This window comes from Acomys minous, assembly GCF_964271855.1.
Source record: "Acomys minous genome assembly, chromosome: 8".
Classification (NCBI taxonomy): Eukaryota; Metazoa; Chordata; class Mammalia; order Rodentia; family Muridae; genus Acomys; species Acomys minous.
In genome coordinates, this window is record NC_140489.1 from 80,710,498 (window position 1) to 80,725,331 (window position 14,834).

Below are 14,834 nucleotides of genomic sequence, written 5' to 3' on the forward strand. Positions count from 1 at the left end.
CCATGGATGTGCAAGCATTTGAAAGGCTTTTGGGACCTTGCATGGAAATTATGAAAAGGAACATCGCCACCTACGAAGAACAATTAGTCGCACTGTTTGGGACAAACATGGATATTGTTGAGCCCACTGCATGAAGCTAAAGTATGGAGCAGAAAGACCATTAGTGAACAGTTGCATAGTAGTGGTCAGTCCACCCGGAACGTGTTTGTGTAGATGCTGAGCATTTTCTGTGATTTCAGGTTTTTCCTTTTTTAAACAAAAAACATTTACAATGTATCAGTAAATAGTAGTGATTTAATAGTCAATAGGCTTTAACATCACTTTCTAATGGGTAGTTCATAAATCAACATAATCATAAAAATGACTTTCTATTCCATAAAAATTATTTGACTTAAAGTTTTATTCAAATGGTTAATATATTGAAAGCATACATGTTTAAGGAGATAATTAAAAGATGTAATCATAGGCCAACCTGTGTGTTTGGATTATTCAAATATATTGCTGACTGTGCCCATTTAAGAGGGAAGCTGGTTTCATGCGATTTAACATGGCATCACATTCTTTTTATAACTCATCATATAGTCAAGTGTCAGTCATTTCATTTTCTAGTTTTTCTGGCTTGATAAGTTCTGTGTTAGCCTTGGCCTATTGGTGGAATGGTATGAAACATCATATGCAATTTTAAAATTTTTTATATTTTTGCAATAAAGTACATTTTGACTTCTTTGACAAATGTCAGTCAGTAGCCTACGTAATCAAGTGGCTTTTGAGGCTGGTAATTTGGTCATTATGATGCCTGGGCATAGAGTCTTTTAATATCAAAGATCATAAATACATTTTCCATCATCAAATATATCTTATCACATCTTCCTTTTTATTTTGCAACCCCCTGTATTCTTTATAAATTGCATTTTGACACGTCACAAAGGGTTTTTTTTTTTTTGAAGGCTATTTAAGCTTAAATCTGACTTTTTGTCCTCTAAAAGTCCTGAATATTTAGAAAAAGGAATTTTTTCCTATCAAGAAAAAGGAAAACTTTCCTATCAAAAACTGTCTGGAATTCTTACGCACATGCCCACAGAATGTTGCTTTGCTCTTTATGGTCCAAGTACTGCAGTCCTGTGCACATTCTGTGCCGATGGTTTTCTGTTCTTGTCACGATCACCAACCAGCAAGCTCGTGATCAGCAGCCAATCAAGTGTGTTTGTTGTTTCCAGCCTTCACACCCTCTACTACAGTGGTGGAGATGAGTCTGTATACAAGCAAAGCCATGCACGGTGATTGGTGGAATTTCTGTCTGTACTTCACTTTAGGCTTTGTCCTTGGCTTTAAAGTCAAGTCAGTTAAAAGTACACAGAGGACAAGCTTTTTCTTTGGTCACCAAGATGCTTATTTTTATGCCAAATATGATGAATTGTTATACACAACCAAAGCAATATACTTTTACCTGATTTTCAGGCCCCATGACTAAATGTCTAGAGACATTCTCACCAGTTATACACCTTTAAATTGGTAGTTTCATTTTGGGAAACATGTTTCTAAGGAACAGAGGTATCTATATATGTTAAATTCATCTATGGCTGTCGTGATCTTATAAGAGAATGTTTATAGTCCTACTTGTACATGGAAACATGGCTTGAATGTTAATTTGGTAATGCATAAACACGAAGTTAAAGTATGTTAAGCGTAGCTGTTGATGTAGGAAAAAGAGCTCTCTTTACATGAAGGTAACGTGTTTTCTATTTCAGAGTTCAGAAGCCATGTGTTAAACAAGGACACATTCCCAAAGCAGAAAGACAAGAAAAAAAAAAGCCACCTAAATTCCTGGTTCATCATTCTGTGTTCTTTATTCACTTTTCAAGTTCTCTTTTGTTGCATTGCATAAGCTGATTGTTAACATTCATGGAACAGTAAACAAATGCTTGTTGAGTAAAGAACTCCAACCAAGGCTATAAATGCCAGTTATGTTATTTTCAGTATTGTTGGTTATATTTAAATTTTCCTTAAAATAAAGCACACTTTTATAATAAATATTTTAAGCATTGTTTTCTTATTATGGTTTGTCTACTGTATAAATGCAACAAAATCTATGAGATATGGTTCATGGAAGCTATAACCCCATAGCATACAGCAATCAGTACAGCTTTGCATGACTGTAGGTCTGTGTAAGATTTTAACTATTTTGGTATGTTGCATATTATTTTGGCCATTTAGAATAACCACATAAATGTGGCTAATTGGGGAATTTATGTGTAGCACTTCCTAATTAAAACAGCTCATTTGGCTTGTGGATGTCATTACATCAACAGTGAAGAACCTTACTTACAGGATTCTTTGATGAGGCTGCCATTCAAAGATGGCACCTCTTAAGTATACATGTGCAGCTAAGGAAAGTTAGCAACTCTTAGAGAATAAGATTCTTCATTTTGTTTTAAATAAGTTTAGAAAGGTATGTGTTTTTCTTGCTTATCCGTATGAGTTAGGGCTTATCACTTATGTTTTTAACAAAAATACAACCTGTAATGGAAGTTGGATAAATATCTTTGGGTTGCTCTTAACATTGGCACCCAAGCCCCATAAAATGGTTTGTGTGGAGTTTGCAGTGAAACAAGGCTGCAGGATTTTACAGAGAAGAGTAGGAGTGAGAAATGTGCTGAGTGGTTTTCATTTTCACAGTGTACCTAACAGTACAGATAACTTTTGAAAGAAGTGTCATTATGATTAGATAACTTTCTGTAGTCTTAAACACCATGTGAGTTTGGAGGCACTGCACTGGGGCTTTGCTAAGCAGCTCACAAGGGACTTCTCATAGCTAACTGAAACAGTAACACTCCAGAGAGAAATAGGAGGAATGCTGCCTCTTAAAGTTATTAGTGTGTGAGGTGCAGACTGAAGGAAAGAAATTACAGTAGCTATTTAGACAGATCCACCTGTTCCAAAATAATCTCACAGGTGGAAATCCTTGGTAAACAATGAAAAATAGAGTGTTCACAAGTATTTTAAAAATTCTCATCAGGCAGTGGTGGTACATGCTTTTAATCCTAGCACTCTGGGAGGCTGAGGCAGGCAGACCTCTGGGTCAAGGCTAGCCTATGAGTTCTAGAATAGCCAGGGATACACAGGGAAAACCTATCTCAAAAAGCCAAAACCAGAAAAAACAAAAAACTACTGTATTTTTCAGACCATAAGACTTTCCCCCCAAAAAAGTGTGTGTGGGGGGGTGGGATTAGGATGCCCCTTATGGTCTGATTGCTGCCCTTCGGGCATCAACAAAGAAGCCACTTACCTATGATGTCTTCAGAGTGCCAGCTAAGGAACATGCGCAGGAGTTCAGTTTGTCCCCTGGGAACAAGAAGGTGTGGACAGTATTGGTACCCCCAAAATCTGAAATCCCTTCTCACACAGAGCTTGGGTCATGGGCTTCCCCCACCCCACCCCCACTCCCCGCTGAGCTGAGCTGAATGCCAGCTTGCTGTAGGGAGCATGGCGGCTGGGTGGGGTGGGGGTGCACTAACATGTGTAGCAATAAGGAAGCTCTAGCTACCATTTGTCCCTCCTTGACTCCAGTGGGGCCACGTTTTGGGGTTTCCAGAAATCTAGTAAAGTGCTCAAGTCTCTAATTTTTTCCTCCTGTTAACACTGTTTAATATTACCATATTTTGTTATATTTTAATAAATATTTTATGCTAGTACTAATTTGGTTCAGAATGTTTTTCCCCCTTGTTTTACTGCTCTAAAAACTGGGTGCATCTTATGGTCCAAAAAATATGGTAAAATAAATACATCTTATTATTATAGTTAATGAATTGTAAAAATGTAAGCAGCCAGATATACCAGTTATTTTCGGGGGACCTCAGTTCAATCTGCACCCCAAAATAATCCATGACTTCACCTAGACTGTTGCGCATCAGTAGCAGAACACATGGAAAATCCTTTCTTGTCAAAGTCTAAGCCAATAATCCAATTAATGACAATTATAAGCTAGTCTTACATAAGAGTCAATTTTGAAAAATTTCACTGATATATGGGTCTTTATTTTTTATATATGGTAACTTTACAAACTTAAAAAATTTCCCTATAATTCTCTAATAAAACATCTGTTATCTGAATATAGTAAGATGTGGTGATCTATTATACAGAATTTACTGTTTATATTAAGATGAAGTGTCAGCTACTTGAAGATGTGGTCTCCTCAGATTTTGATTTAACCATAGCCTACTTGCCATTCTCCTGAATAGAAACATGACACTCCAAAGTGGTGTGTAGATGTATTTGGCATATACACATATACACATTTACATATATTTTGTTGTTGCCAACTATAATTGTTTCATAGTAGCATGTTACTCTTAGCTGGAAAACCCAAAAATGACCTTTGTTTTTCTATGCACAAGGAAAAGTTAAAGGAGCCTTGGTTGTCTTTCCCTCCTGTTTGGCTCTTTTTATTAGATGGACAGGGAACACTGCATGTATAACCACCCATGATGAGTGGAACACAGATGCATTTCTGGAACCCCAGCCCTATCTATGATCCCCCGAAATGTAGTTGGTAGGTTCATCCATTTATGAGTAAAGAGAAAATACTTGGGAGTACTCTACTAAATGGTACAGGGATCAAGGTGTAGTGGTCCTAACCAGCCTAGGACTCCAAAATAAAAAGTAAAATGTGGGTGGGGGTTGGTGCGATGGACTGAGTCTAATCCCTTGGATCCACAGGTGGAAGGAGTTAACCAGGCTCCTGCAAGTTTCCTCTAACCTCCATGCATGCTACAGCATGTGTGTGCCACACATGTAACATGTAACACACACACACACACACACACACACACACACACACACACACACACATCTGCACAGACTGAGCAAGCTTTGGGTAAATAACATTAGATACCCAGCAAGTACGTTCTTAATCTTGCCTTGGCTGCAACCATCCTGATACAAAAATATAAATTATCTCTATTACTTAACTTTGGTTTCTGCAGACTTGGTCTTACAATGAAGCCTTGCGTGGCCTAGAACTCATGATCCTCTTCCCTCACTTTCCAGAATGGCTGGTTATGGGCTTTACCCTGCCTGGTTGTCGTCCTCTCCTCCTCCTCCTCCTCCCCCTCCTCCTCCTCCTCCCCCTCTCCCCTCCCCCTTCCTCCTTCTTCTTCTTTGTGCAGTGTTGGGGATCTAACTCAGGGCAAGAACTCTACCACTGAGTTTCATTTCCAGCCTGTAACATTGTATATTTAATGTGAAAGGCTTTAAAAGTAATTAAGTTAAAAATTAAAGTTACTGTTTAAAATATAATTTTATGTGCATCGGTGTTTTGCCTGTATATGTGTCTAGATGAGAGTGTCAATCCCCTGGAACTGGAGTTACAGACAGTTGGGAATTGCCATGGGGGTTCTGGGAATTGAACCCAGGTCCTAGAAGAGTAGCCAGTGCTAACAGTGGAGCCATCTCTCCAGCCCTAGATAAAGTTACTTCTAATTGTTTACCTTCTATTTCTGTCCCAACTGGGCACCAACCTGTGTGTTACTGTTCAACAAGAGAACTGCACAACCCTGGAACCACCTGCCTCCTTTAGGCCAGCATTCAGTGCAAGTGTACCTTCCTTTACATGACTATGCTCTTGACATATGAACAAATACTTTTTCTTTTGTTTTTGTTTTCTTGAGACAGTCTCACTAAGCTCCCCAACTTGTTCTTGCACTCTTGGGCTCAAGCCATCTTCCCACCCACCCTCCACAGCATGTGGGACCACAGGCAAGCACCACTATTCTCCATTACAAATGAAAATTTCAGAAGTGGCATAGTTTAGTTTTTTAAGATAGGTGGCCATTATAAGAATATTTTCCACTAGTAACCGTAAATATCACTAGAATATTGTCAATGCCTCAAAACTACAGTGCATTATGAATACACACACACACACACACACACACACACACACACACACACACACTTGATGGTGAGGATGACAATGACATATATTGTTTGCATTAGTGACATGGTGAAGTAGACAAAACCAGTATTTAGCATAGCTGTACAAGTTGAGTATCTTATCTGAAATGCTTGGGACTAGAATTACTTAACGTTTCTGATCTTTTTGGAATTTGGTGTATTTGCGTACTTCACCCACCAAGCATTACTAATTTGAAGATGTGAGATCCAGGAACTGCTGCAATCTGAAAACTGTGAGAGCTGATAGGATGCTTGCCATTTCAGACTCCACAGCATTGGATTTCTTGGCTAGTGATGCTTAACCTGTAATGGCTACAGAGAAGAAGTAGCCCTTAACGCACAGATATTTTAAAACATCAGTGTTCAAAACAGCACATGACAAATGTGACCTATAAGAAAACCCATGCTTCTTATTTCCTCTTGTTATTTACTACTCATCAGACACCTACTTATGCCAGACCAAAAGATGGTCTCAGAGACAGAGAGTGGCAGAAAAAAGGCATGATGTGATGGTGGGAGGGCGCATTATTAATAAAAGCATTAGTTTATTGGCACAGTATTATGAAAGCTGTGAACATAGAAACTATTTCTATGATTTTACATGTTCTTTATGAGACAATTATTTTTAAAGTGAAGTATTTTAGCTAGCAAATAAAAATGTATACAGAACCTCCAAGTAGAAATGCCAAAAAATATTATAAACTTTTGGGTTAAGTAGGTCAGAAAACAAATATCCATTCTAGGAATTTTTCAATAAGTGGCCTAAAAATCGTTATTTCAGCTGAGTTTATAAACCAGATGTGAGATTAAATGAAATTATTTATTGACTACCCTTCTTTCATTTATACTAAATTGGGCACATCTGCAAGAACTTTGGAGAGCAAATGATACCAAAAGCAGTAGTCGCCTCCCTTTTCCGAGGGTACTCAACTTTATTTCTATAGACTGTTATCTCTTAGTGTGCAAACAAAAGTGAATACACGCAAGTGTTAGAGGTACCCTGTATCAGATGTCTTTTGCCACCATTGCAAGCTTAGCCTCTAAAATTGAACACAACCTTTCTCCTACTCCCAGGACCCAAGTCTCTCTCATATCCCCCACTTTAGTGAGGACATGAACAATCTCAGCTAGGTGAGCAAGAACCCCCAAAATCGCTCTTGCTGCAACTTTTGCTGATTCTTCTTCCTGATGGGTTTAGGGAGAAGTTACCCACACATCAGCTGCCAAAGGTCCTGCTTAATGGTCACCTGAACAAAATCCAGACTTCTAGCTGCCTTATCAAAGATATGAAGAGAATTATGATTCAGCTCCAAAATGATGCAACTACCTTCTAGGCATTACATTCCACACGCTACATGAACACTCTGAACTAAGTTAGATACAAAGTGAACTTGTTTTCAAACAGTAGGATAATATGGAGATATCTGTGTGAGTTTAAATAGTCTCCCCAAAATGGTATCAGACACTTTGGGGACAGTATTTTGAACTATATGGTTTTGTCTCAATTGCAATATTGATTGAGCCTTTTGATAATGAGGATAGTGATATCATAAGTATTCAAGTAGACGTCATGGGCTTTCTGAGTTTTTGTTTGGCAAAGTAGCAACTGTTCTAGTTATAGTGGGATCCAGGGAAATTGCTTAATTTCATCTCTAAATAGATGAAATAACTTCTAAGTAGCATTTGTACAAAACAAAACAAAACAAAAAGTTAAAAACTTTTTTAAAAATTATAATTTCTTCATATTACATCCTGATTGCTATCCCCTTGCTTATATCTTCTTCCCATTCCCGCCCTCCCTTCCTCTTCCGTCCTAGTCCCCTCCCCTCTGAGGGTGGAGGGTTGTGGGCTGGATGGTGGACCTCCTCCCCTACCGGCTGACCGCAGCCTATCAGATCTCATCTGGATAGCCTGCATCCCCTTCCTCTATGAGCCAGCACAGTCTCCCTGTCAAGGGGAGGTGAGCAAATCAGGAGTACCAGAGTTCATGTCAGAAGTAGTCCCCGCTACCCCCCCAACTTTTCTTTTCTTTTTTTTTTTTTTTTACCATCTTTAACTAACTAAAACTTGTTTAAAATAAATTTTCAAACTGCTGATTTTTTTTCACATTTTAGCATAGATTTAATGCATGTGTACAGTAAACACACTAACCAAGAGGAGGGTTTTTGTTTGTTTGTTTGTTTGTTTTACGTTTCTCTTATGATGAAACATCTGAGGAATAGGATTTCTAAGATCTTACTGATCTTTATTCTGGCTTTTGTTGGTTAATCAAATTAAATTATGCTCATGTTAAATATGCATAATGTACTAAGGTGTTCACTTAGCTCCCCCAAGGACGTAAAAAGACAGGGTTAAATATCTGCTACAAAGTGGGGGGAATTCTATAATTATATTTTTACCTTTAATGAAACTATGCAAATCTAACTTATATTTAAAGACTTAGACATAAGTAAGATAAAGTATGACAAATGTTTTAAATCTTTGTACTGTTTTGGTACAAGGGGTCAATAAATAGCATTAAATGCATGCATGAATGGGAAAGATCTATGGAATCAACAAGGGATAGGACTTAATAATTAATGTGCAGTATCTTTATCTGAAGTTACATTTATTCTTCCCATCCTGAGAACTTACAGCTTAACAAAATCATCACTCAGGCTTTCCCCTCCCTTTCTTTTAGTGACATTGGAGGTGGGAGGGGAGGAGTTGGTGTCATGGTTTACATACTCTAGAAGGAAAGATAAATCAGTGGCTCAGGCTTTCAAGATCTCAGTTTTGGAAAACACAACATTTTAGTTTCAAGAACATATAAGTATCACAGATATTAATTTTAAATTAAGTATATTTTAATGATAGCAACTATTGACTTTAAATTATGTATATCCTACGGATATAAATTATTATTTGGCTAAGAAATTAATACTGGCATATCTGTTTTTAAGTTATGGATCTTGATGACATTCCACTAATAAAAGAAAATACAACAAACATGAAATTGTTGAAACACAGTCATGCTCTTTGGGGTGACACTGCAGTATCTGGAAGCTGTACATTAGAATCTTTTACTTTTTTTTTAAATACAAAAATTAGACATTTCGTTTGGTTTCCTCTGGATTATTTTGAGGAAAATAATGCTTGATTACAATTTGTGAACACAATGTCAACCTCTGCTCACTTGGAAGTGCCATTTTTATTTATTTTTTATTTTTTATTTTTCTTTTTTCTTTTATTTTTTTGAGACAGAATTTCTGTGTAGCCTTGGCTGGCCTGGACTTGCGTTGTAGACCAGGCTGGCGTCGAACTCACAGTGATCCACCTACCTCTGCCTCCCGAGTGCTGGGATTAAAGGAGTGCGCCACCATGCCAGGCTGGAAGTTTGAAAGTTTCCACCTCAAGAGTCCAAATGTAGAACTCAAAGGAATTTGAAATCTTGTTTCAACCATATATAAGTAGTCTCTTGTTTATCGATTCTGTTATGTAGCTTTCAAGTACATTTAGAAACCCAAGAAATGTGGACAGTTTTAAAGGCGGCTGATTTCGAGCTCTTCCCTAAATCTTTAAAAGAATTGTTAGCAACTCCTTTACTTCCACTCCATTTTCATTGCATCTCTAATAATCAGAAAAAAATAAAACCTATTCCATAGCTTAAATGGCTTAAACATTTCAGGTTCAAAGAAAAAAGCTCAATAATGCCTATAGTAATGCTTATAATATGAATAATAAAAATGCCAATTACAGACTAGCTGCGCCCAGATGCTATGAGCAACCTCCTTTAAAAGGAAGGTAACTAAAGCTGAGAAGCCATTGCCCACTTCTGGTGAAACATCAGAAAGAACTTGGTGGAAGGACAGTTTTCTTTCTGAGCCCTTAGGAAAGGAGACACAGTTAAACTATTCGCCAAAGAAACTTAGAAGTGATCTAACAACTAAGTAAGTTTGTAGCATACGGTATACCGACACTTCTCTGTGTGAACTAAGGAAAATGTAGGCCAAGACGGAAACATCGCTTCAAACGCCTCAATTTCAAAGCAATCGTCCACTAACAGCTGTGTAAATCCTCGAGCCCGATATTATCTCATTCCTACAGTGGACGTCACTTGGCTGTTTTTCAACGAATCCTGGCCAAACTGAACATTGGTAAATCTTCCTCAGTTGTTGTGGGCGTAGTGAGGCAAAGGTTGAATAAAACAATCTCGCGAACGCACTACGGAAGGCAGTTCTGAATCAACCTTTGTAATCCCTCTCGTGCCTGGGCCGTGATTTGTGAGTGATCAAGTCCCTGGCGAGCCTGCGCTGCTTCCGCTTGTGCAGTCATCTTCTTCCCCTCGCACTAAAACAATGCCTTGGCCACCTGCCAAACTTTGAGCAGCAAGCGATTCTGCTGTTTATGGCCTGGAATGGGTGCTGCAACAACAGATGGAGGATGCTGGGAAGCCTCAAGGAGCCTAAAAGGAAGAGAGGAGGCCCTGGCTTTAAAACACTCCTTCCCTCCGCCCCCTCCCTTTTGTCTCAGACACCAAAACAAACGAGCTGATACACGTGTCCCTATGACTCTTGTTTACTATCAAGACTGAGCTGTGCGTTCATCTCTGGGATATGTAGTCCAACCAGCTCCTCCCACCGGTAATTTACCCAGCGAGGGAGCAAGACTGAAACTACTAACCCACAATCCACTTCGACAGCAAAGTTTGGCTCCGGTCCCCAGAGTCTCGGCAGCAATCCAATCCGAAGCGCTTTCTGTAGTGATTGACAAGCCACCTTCTCCAGTAAACACAACAGAAAAGTCAATACATACCCGCCCACCGAGACGGACCACGGCACTGCCCAATGGAAAAGCAAGATCTTAGAATGGCAGTTCTACAGACCAATTAAAGACGAAAAAGGCGGCCGAAGGCTCAGCCTCCGGGGGCTTCAGGGGAGGGGGAAGACGAAGCTTGAAAGACTTGGTAATGGCGACGGGTTTGGTAAGTAGGAAAGTTTCGGCTGAGGAGTGAACGCGGCGGCCGGAGTCGCGGCGCGCACCAGGGAGGCGGGCGGCCGTCGGGAGACGCGCAGGCAAGCTGCTGGCGACGCTGTCGCGACAGGCGGCCGGCGTCCTGACGGTGTGTGGTCGCTGGCTTTCCGAGGGGTGGGGGCGGGTAAGGGAGGGGCTGGAGCGTCGGGGCCGGGCTGCGGCCGCTCGACCCTCGGGCCGCCCGGCACTCGACTCCCAGCGGCGAGCCCGCCGTCGGGGCCTCCCGTGAGCTCTCCGGGGCTGGACGGCCGCGGCGCCCAGGGTCCCCCCCTCCCCCCGGGAATTGGGGGGGGCAGGGTTGGCGGAGCCCGGGGTTCGGCCGCGCTCGCGGTGGGGGCTGCCGGGGAAGGGGCCGGGGCAGGGGAGGGGCCTGGCGTTCCGGAGGGCTCCGGAAAGTTTGACTCGCCACTCCCAGCGGCGGGGCCGAGGGGCGGATGGCGGCCGCGAGCCCAGGCGGGCTGGGGGCTCCCGGGAGGCGAAGCTGCCCCTGGGCCCCAGAGCCGGGCGGGGGAGCTCGCGGAGCCGTCGGGCCCGGGGCTCATTGTTACGCAGTTCGAATGAATGGGCTGCGAGGCGCCTGCGCGGTGGGGCTGCGCCAAGGGGGAAAACAAGCCTGGCGTCCAGGCTGTGGTCACATGATGGGGAGGGGGGGGAGGGGAGGAAGCGATGAATGGCGAAAGAGGTGGGGGTGGACTTGGCCAGCTCTGGGAGGCGCTGCTCGGCCTGACCCGGCACCGAGGCCGGCGGGCGAGGCCAGGCTCCTCCCTCTGCAGGCAGATTTAAACAAACAAAAAAGGAGTTCGGGCGAAGCCGTGTTTTGTAGCCTCGCTCTAGCGAGCTCCGGCGCTGAACGCTGTGGAGTTCACTCTCGGGGACTTTTTTTCAGGACTCGGGGGAAAGCACTGACAGTTGGGCGGGACGCATTGGCACATCGTACCTGCTGCTGCTGCTGGGACTCTGTGGGGCTTAAGAGAGCTTCACCATCTGGGGAGTGGGGTTTCAGGACGAGTTACGGTTTAAAAATTGGAGTGATTTTTAACATAAACCAAGTATTCGAATACAGCTGGTCTGGAGCTGTAAGTTTGTGTTGGTTCTGCAGTTCCACCTCTCCCCTTAATCCTCAGCTTTGTGAAGCTAAAAGTATTGGGGGATATTGTGTTACAGTCCAAGGAAACTCAGTTTTTGCCAAGTACTTTGGGTTTTTGAAGAAGAAATGGTTATCTAAACATTACTCAACTCGACTGGTACATTTCAGAATCTTTTAAAATTTTATTTTGTGGCTCTCAGCTTGGTTTTTTAGAAATCTAGTTGCCTTTTCTTCGTGGGAAAGCCCTTCCTTTGTTCATTTCCCTGATTAAATAAAAGGTTGTCTTCTGAGTGTTTTTTCTTTTTTGGTCGTTTCGCAGTTTCTGTCTTAAACGCTATACCATCAGATCATCTCTATTTTATCTTTAGAGTCTCTCCCGGTGTCCAGTGAAGCAGGCATATGGCATGAACTTAGATACCGGGCCTGCGGGTCTTTGTGTGCATTACAATCTGATCTGTGTGTGGGTGGGAAATAAATAGATCAGTACTCTCGTATTCACATTAAATTATCTCAAGAAGTTACTCCCTAACTTATTAGTTAAACAAGGGCAGATATTATGTGTTTTAGATTTCACATCGTGTACTTAGGGGAAAAGATCACAAAAATTAAAAATGGACAAATACCTATATATCACGTAAGGAAATTTGAAACATTTTAGTTGTAGCTGCCAAAAATCAGTAATTATATACTTTCACATTTCAATCTGCATTTACTTTGTACTCCCAATCGTAATTTATATTACATTTTCATTATGGAAGTTTTTCTCAGCCATCCCTGGTATATAGTCCCAGCACGCGGGAGGTACAAGCACGCGAACGGGTTATGACCCCTGCTACTACATAGTGAGTTCCAGACTAGTAAGACCCTTTTTCTTTCTTTTTTTAAATTAATTATTTCACATATACACTTACTACACATAGTAAGACCTTTTCTTAAAGACAAAACAAAAGGAGAAAAAAGTCTTTAATATACTTCAATTTCTTTCTTTTTTTAAAAGACAAATGGCATGACCTTAATTGAATAAACTACCTGCTCTGAAGATTCTGAAGTCTGTAACCCAGACTGGCCTTGAATTTGTGACTGTCATCTATTATTAGATATCATTGAAATGTAAAGCCATTAATGATAGTACAGAAATGCAGCCGTTTCTGTTTTTTAGACAGGGTTACTCTGTAGCTGCAGGTGGCTTGTAGACTCTGTAGACCAGGCTGGAACAGTGAGCTTCCTGCCTCTGCCTCCTGAGTGCTCAGGTCGGTCTACTACCATGTCTGGACAAAACCAAAACCAAACAAACCTATTTTCACAGGTTGTTGTAGTAGGATGAAGATGTTTAGGAGTATAATCAAGTTTAGGAAAATAGGTTTCTTTCGTATAAATTTTAGATGATTTTGAACATGCCTGGACCAAAAAACAAAATCAAACAAACAAAACCCAAAACCATTGTTTTCTTAGGTTGTTGTAATAATATGAAAATGTTTAGGATTACAGGTAAGTTTGAGAAAATAGTTCCTGTCATATAAATTTTAGATGATTTCAGATTTTTCATTAGATGACTTTTTTAAAAGATTGTTTGGTGGGGGGGTGGGGGGTGGGGGGGTGTTTTGCCTTGTCTCTCTGCACCACATCTTGCAGTACCCAAGGAGGCCAGAAGAGGTAGTTGGAGTTACCAGACTGGAAAAGGAACTAAAACACCATAGTGGGTTGATGTGGGTGCTGGGGATTGAACCTAAGGCCTCTGAAGAGGCCATCTTTCTCTTCAGCCTCCACAATGACTTAAATATTATTTGAATTGACAGTACTGGTCATAGAAAGTTTCATGTGGTCTGTATTCTATTTCATGTTGACTGAGAATGAAAATAATTTACTTTGATTTGTTTTAGCAAAGGAAGGGGATGTGAGGTGTATTTTTTTATACCTGTAACAATTGAGAAGTGGATAAGTTTTAGTTTTATTGACAAGTAGGGAAATAGATCTCAGTGGTTAAACTGTTGAGGACCACAAGGTGGTACTAAGTGGTAAGCTACAGTGGCAAAGTTGCCAAAACCCACTGTGTGGCGGCTTGTTTTCATTTTTTAGCTCAGTGGCAAGCTAGAGTGGAGAAAGATTTGTCAAAGACGTGACATAAAATAAGTGAAGTATTCTAAAAGGACTGCAGTAAAGCCTTCTGATTGTTTTTGATTTAGAAAGTTGAATGTAAATTTGTTTTAGTACTGTTATGTAGCTTGTAGTTACATAATTCATTTTCAATCTTGTCAGAGGTATATATTGATGGTACATTGCCTTCTCTTCAGCTCCTTTTTCAAAACAATTGGAACAAGTAGTTTGGATGGAAGTCCTTGAAGACTGAGGGAGAGCAGACAGAGAGAAGGCCTTTCACAGTTGATAAGGATCACTGAAGAAAAGATAGGACTCTAGAGACAAACTTTCTGTTTGTTTGTTTTTCAAGACAGGGTTCCTCTGTGTGTCCCTAACAATGCTGGTGGAACTCACTCTGTAGACCAGGTGGATCTCAAACTCAAGAGATCCACCTGCCTCTGTCTCCTGAGTGCTGGGACTAAAAAGGCGTGTACATCCACTGCCCAGCATAGAAACTCCTGCAAACCAAAGTCTAATATATTTTGAGCTAAAGTTTTCCCCCTTTTTATATTTTTAGAAGGAAATGATCTCATTCAGTGGCCAGGGTCCTGCTTTCCTCATCCATAATGTTCACAGAGCCGTTTTGAGTAACAAAAATGTGAATTGTGTGGCAGTGCTCTGGAGGGAGGGAGGCAGGTGTCTTAAA

General features: G+C 40.9%; 2 protein-coding genes and 1 long non-coding RNA gene across 5 annotated transcripts in view; 2 read left to right on the plus strand and 1 right to left on the minus strand.

Annotated features, from left to right (window-relative positions):
• PRKAR2B (protein kinase cAMP-dependent type II regulatory subunit beta) overlaps positions 1 to 2,031 on the plus strand; it is a 97,511-nt gene extending 95,480 nt beyond the window's left edge. Inside the window, exons 11-12 of one of the 2 annotated variants that reach the window (XM_084791851.1) lie at positions 1 to 141; positions 1,749 to 2,031. In XM_084791851.1, the coding sequence (XP_084647977.1) occupies positions 1 to 134 (134 nt within the window). In that variant the 3' untranslated portion in view covers positions 135 to 141; positions 1,749 to 2,031. The other variant, XM_084791850.1, reaches the window with a different exon arrangement.
• Positions 2,032 to 2,153: 122 nt separating this feature from the next.
• On the minus strand, positions 2,154 to 10,748 carry LOC311603066. The gene is made up of 3 exons (XR_014780939.1): positions 10,615 to 10,748; positions 9,273 to 10,396; positions 2,154 to 3,342 (listed from the first exon to the last, which is right to left on the minus strand). It is a non-coding gene; the product is annotated as an uncharacterized lncRNA (long non-coding RNA).
• A 31-nt stretch (positions 10,749 to 10,779) lies between these two features.
• The window catches only part of HBP1 (HMG-box transcription factor 1), a 29,122-nt gene continuing 25,067 nt past the window's right edge, over positions 10,780 to 14,834 (plus strand). The window contains exon 1 of one of the 2 annotated variants that reach the window (XM_084791839.1): positions 10,780 to 10,915. In XM_084791839.1, coding sequence (XP_084647965.1) covers positions 10,901 to 10,915 — 15 coding nt within the window. In that variant the 5' untranslated portion in view covers positions 10,780 to 10,900. Of the gene's footprint in view, positions 11,054 to 14,834 lie in introns of both variants that reach the window. The other variant, XM_084791840.1, reaches the window with a different exon arrangement.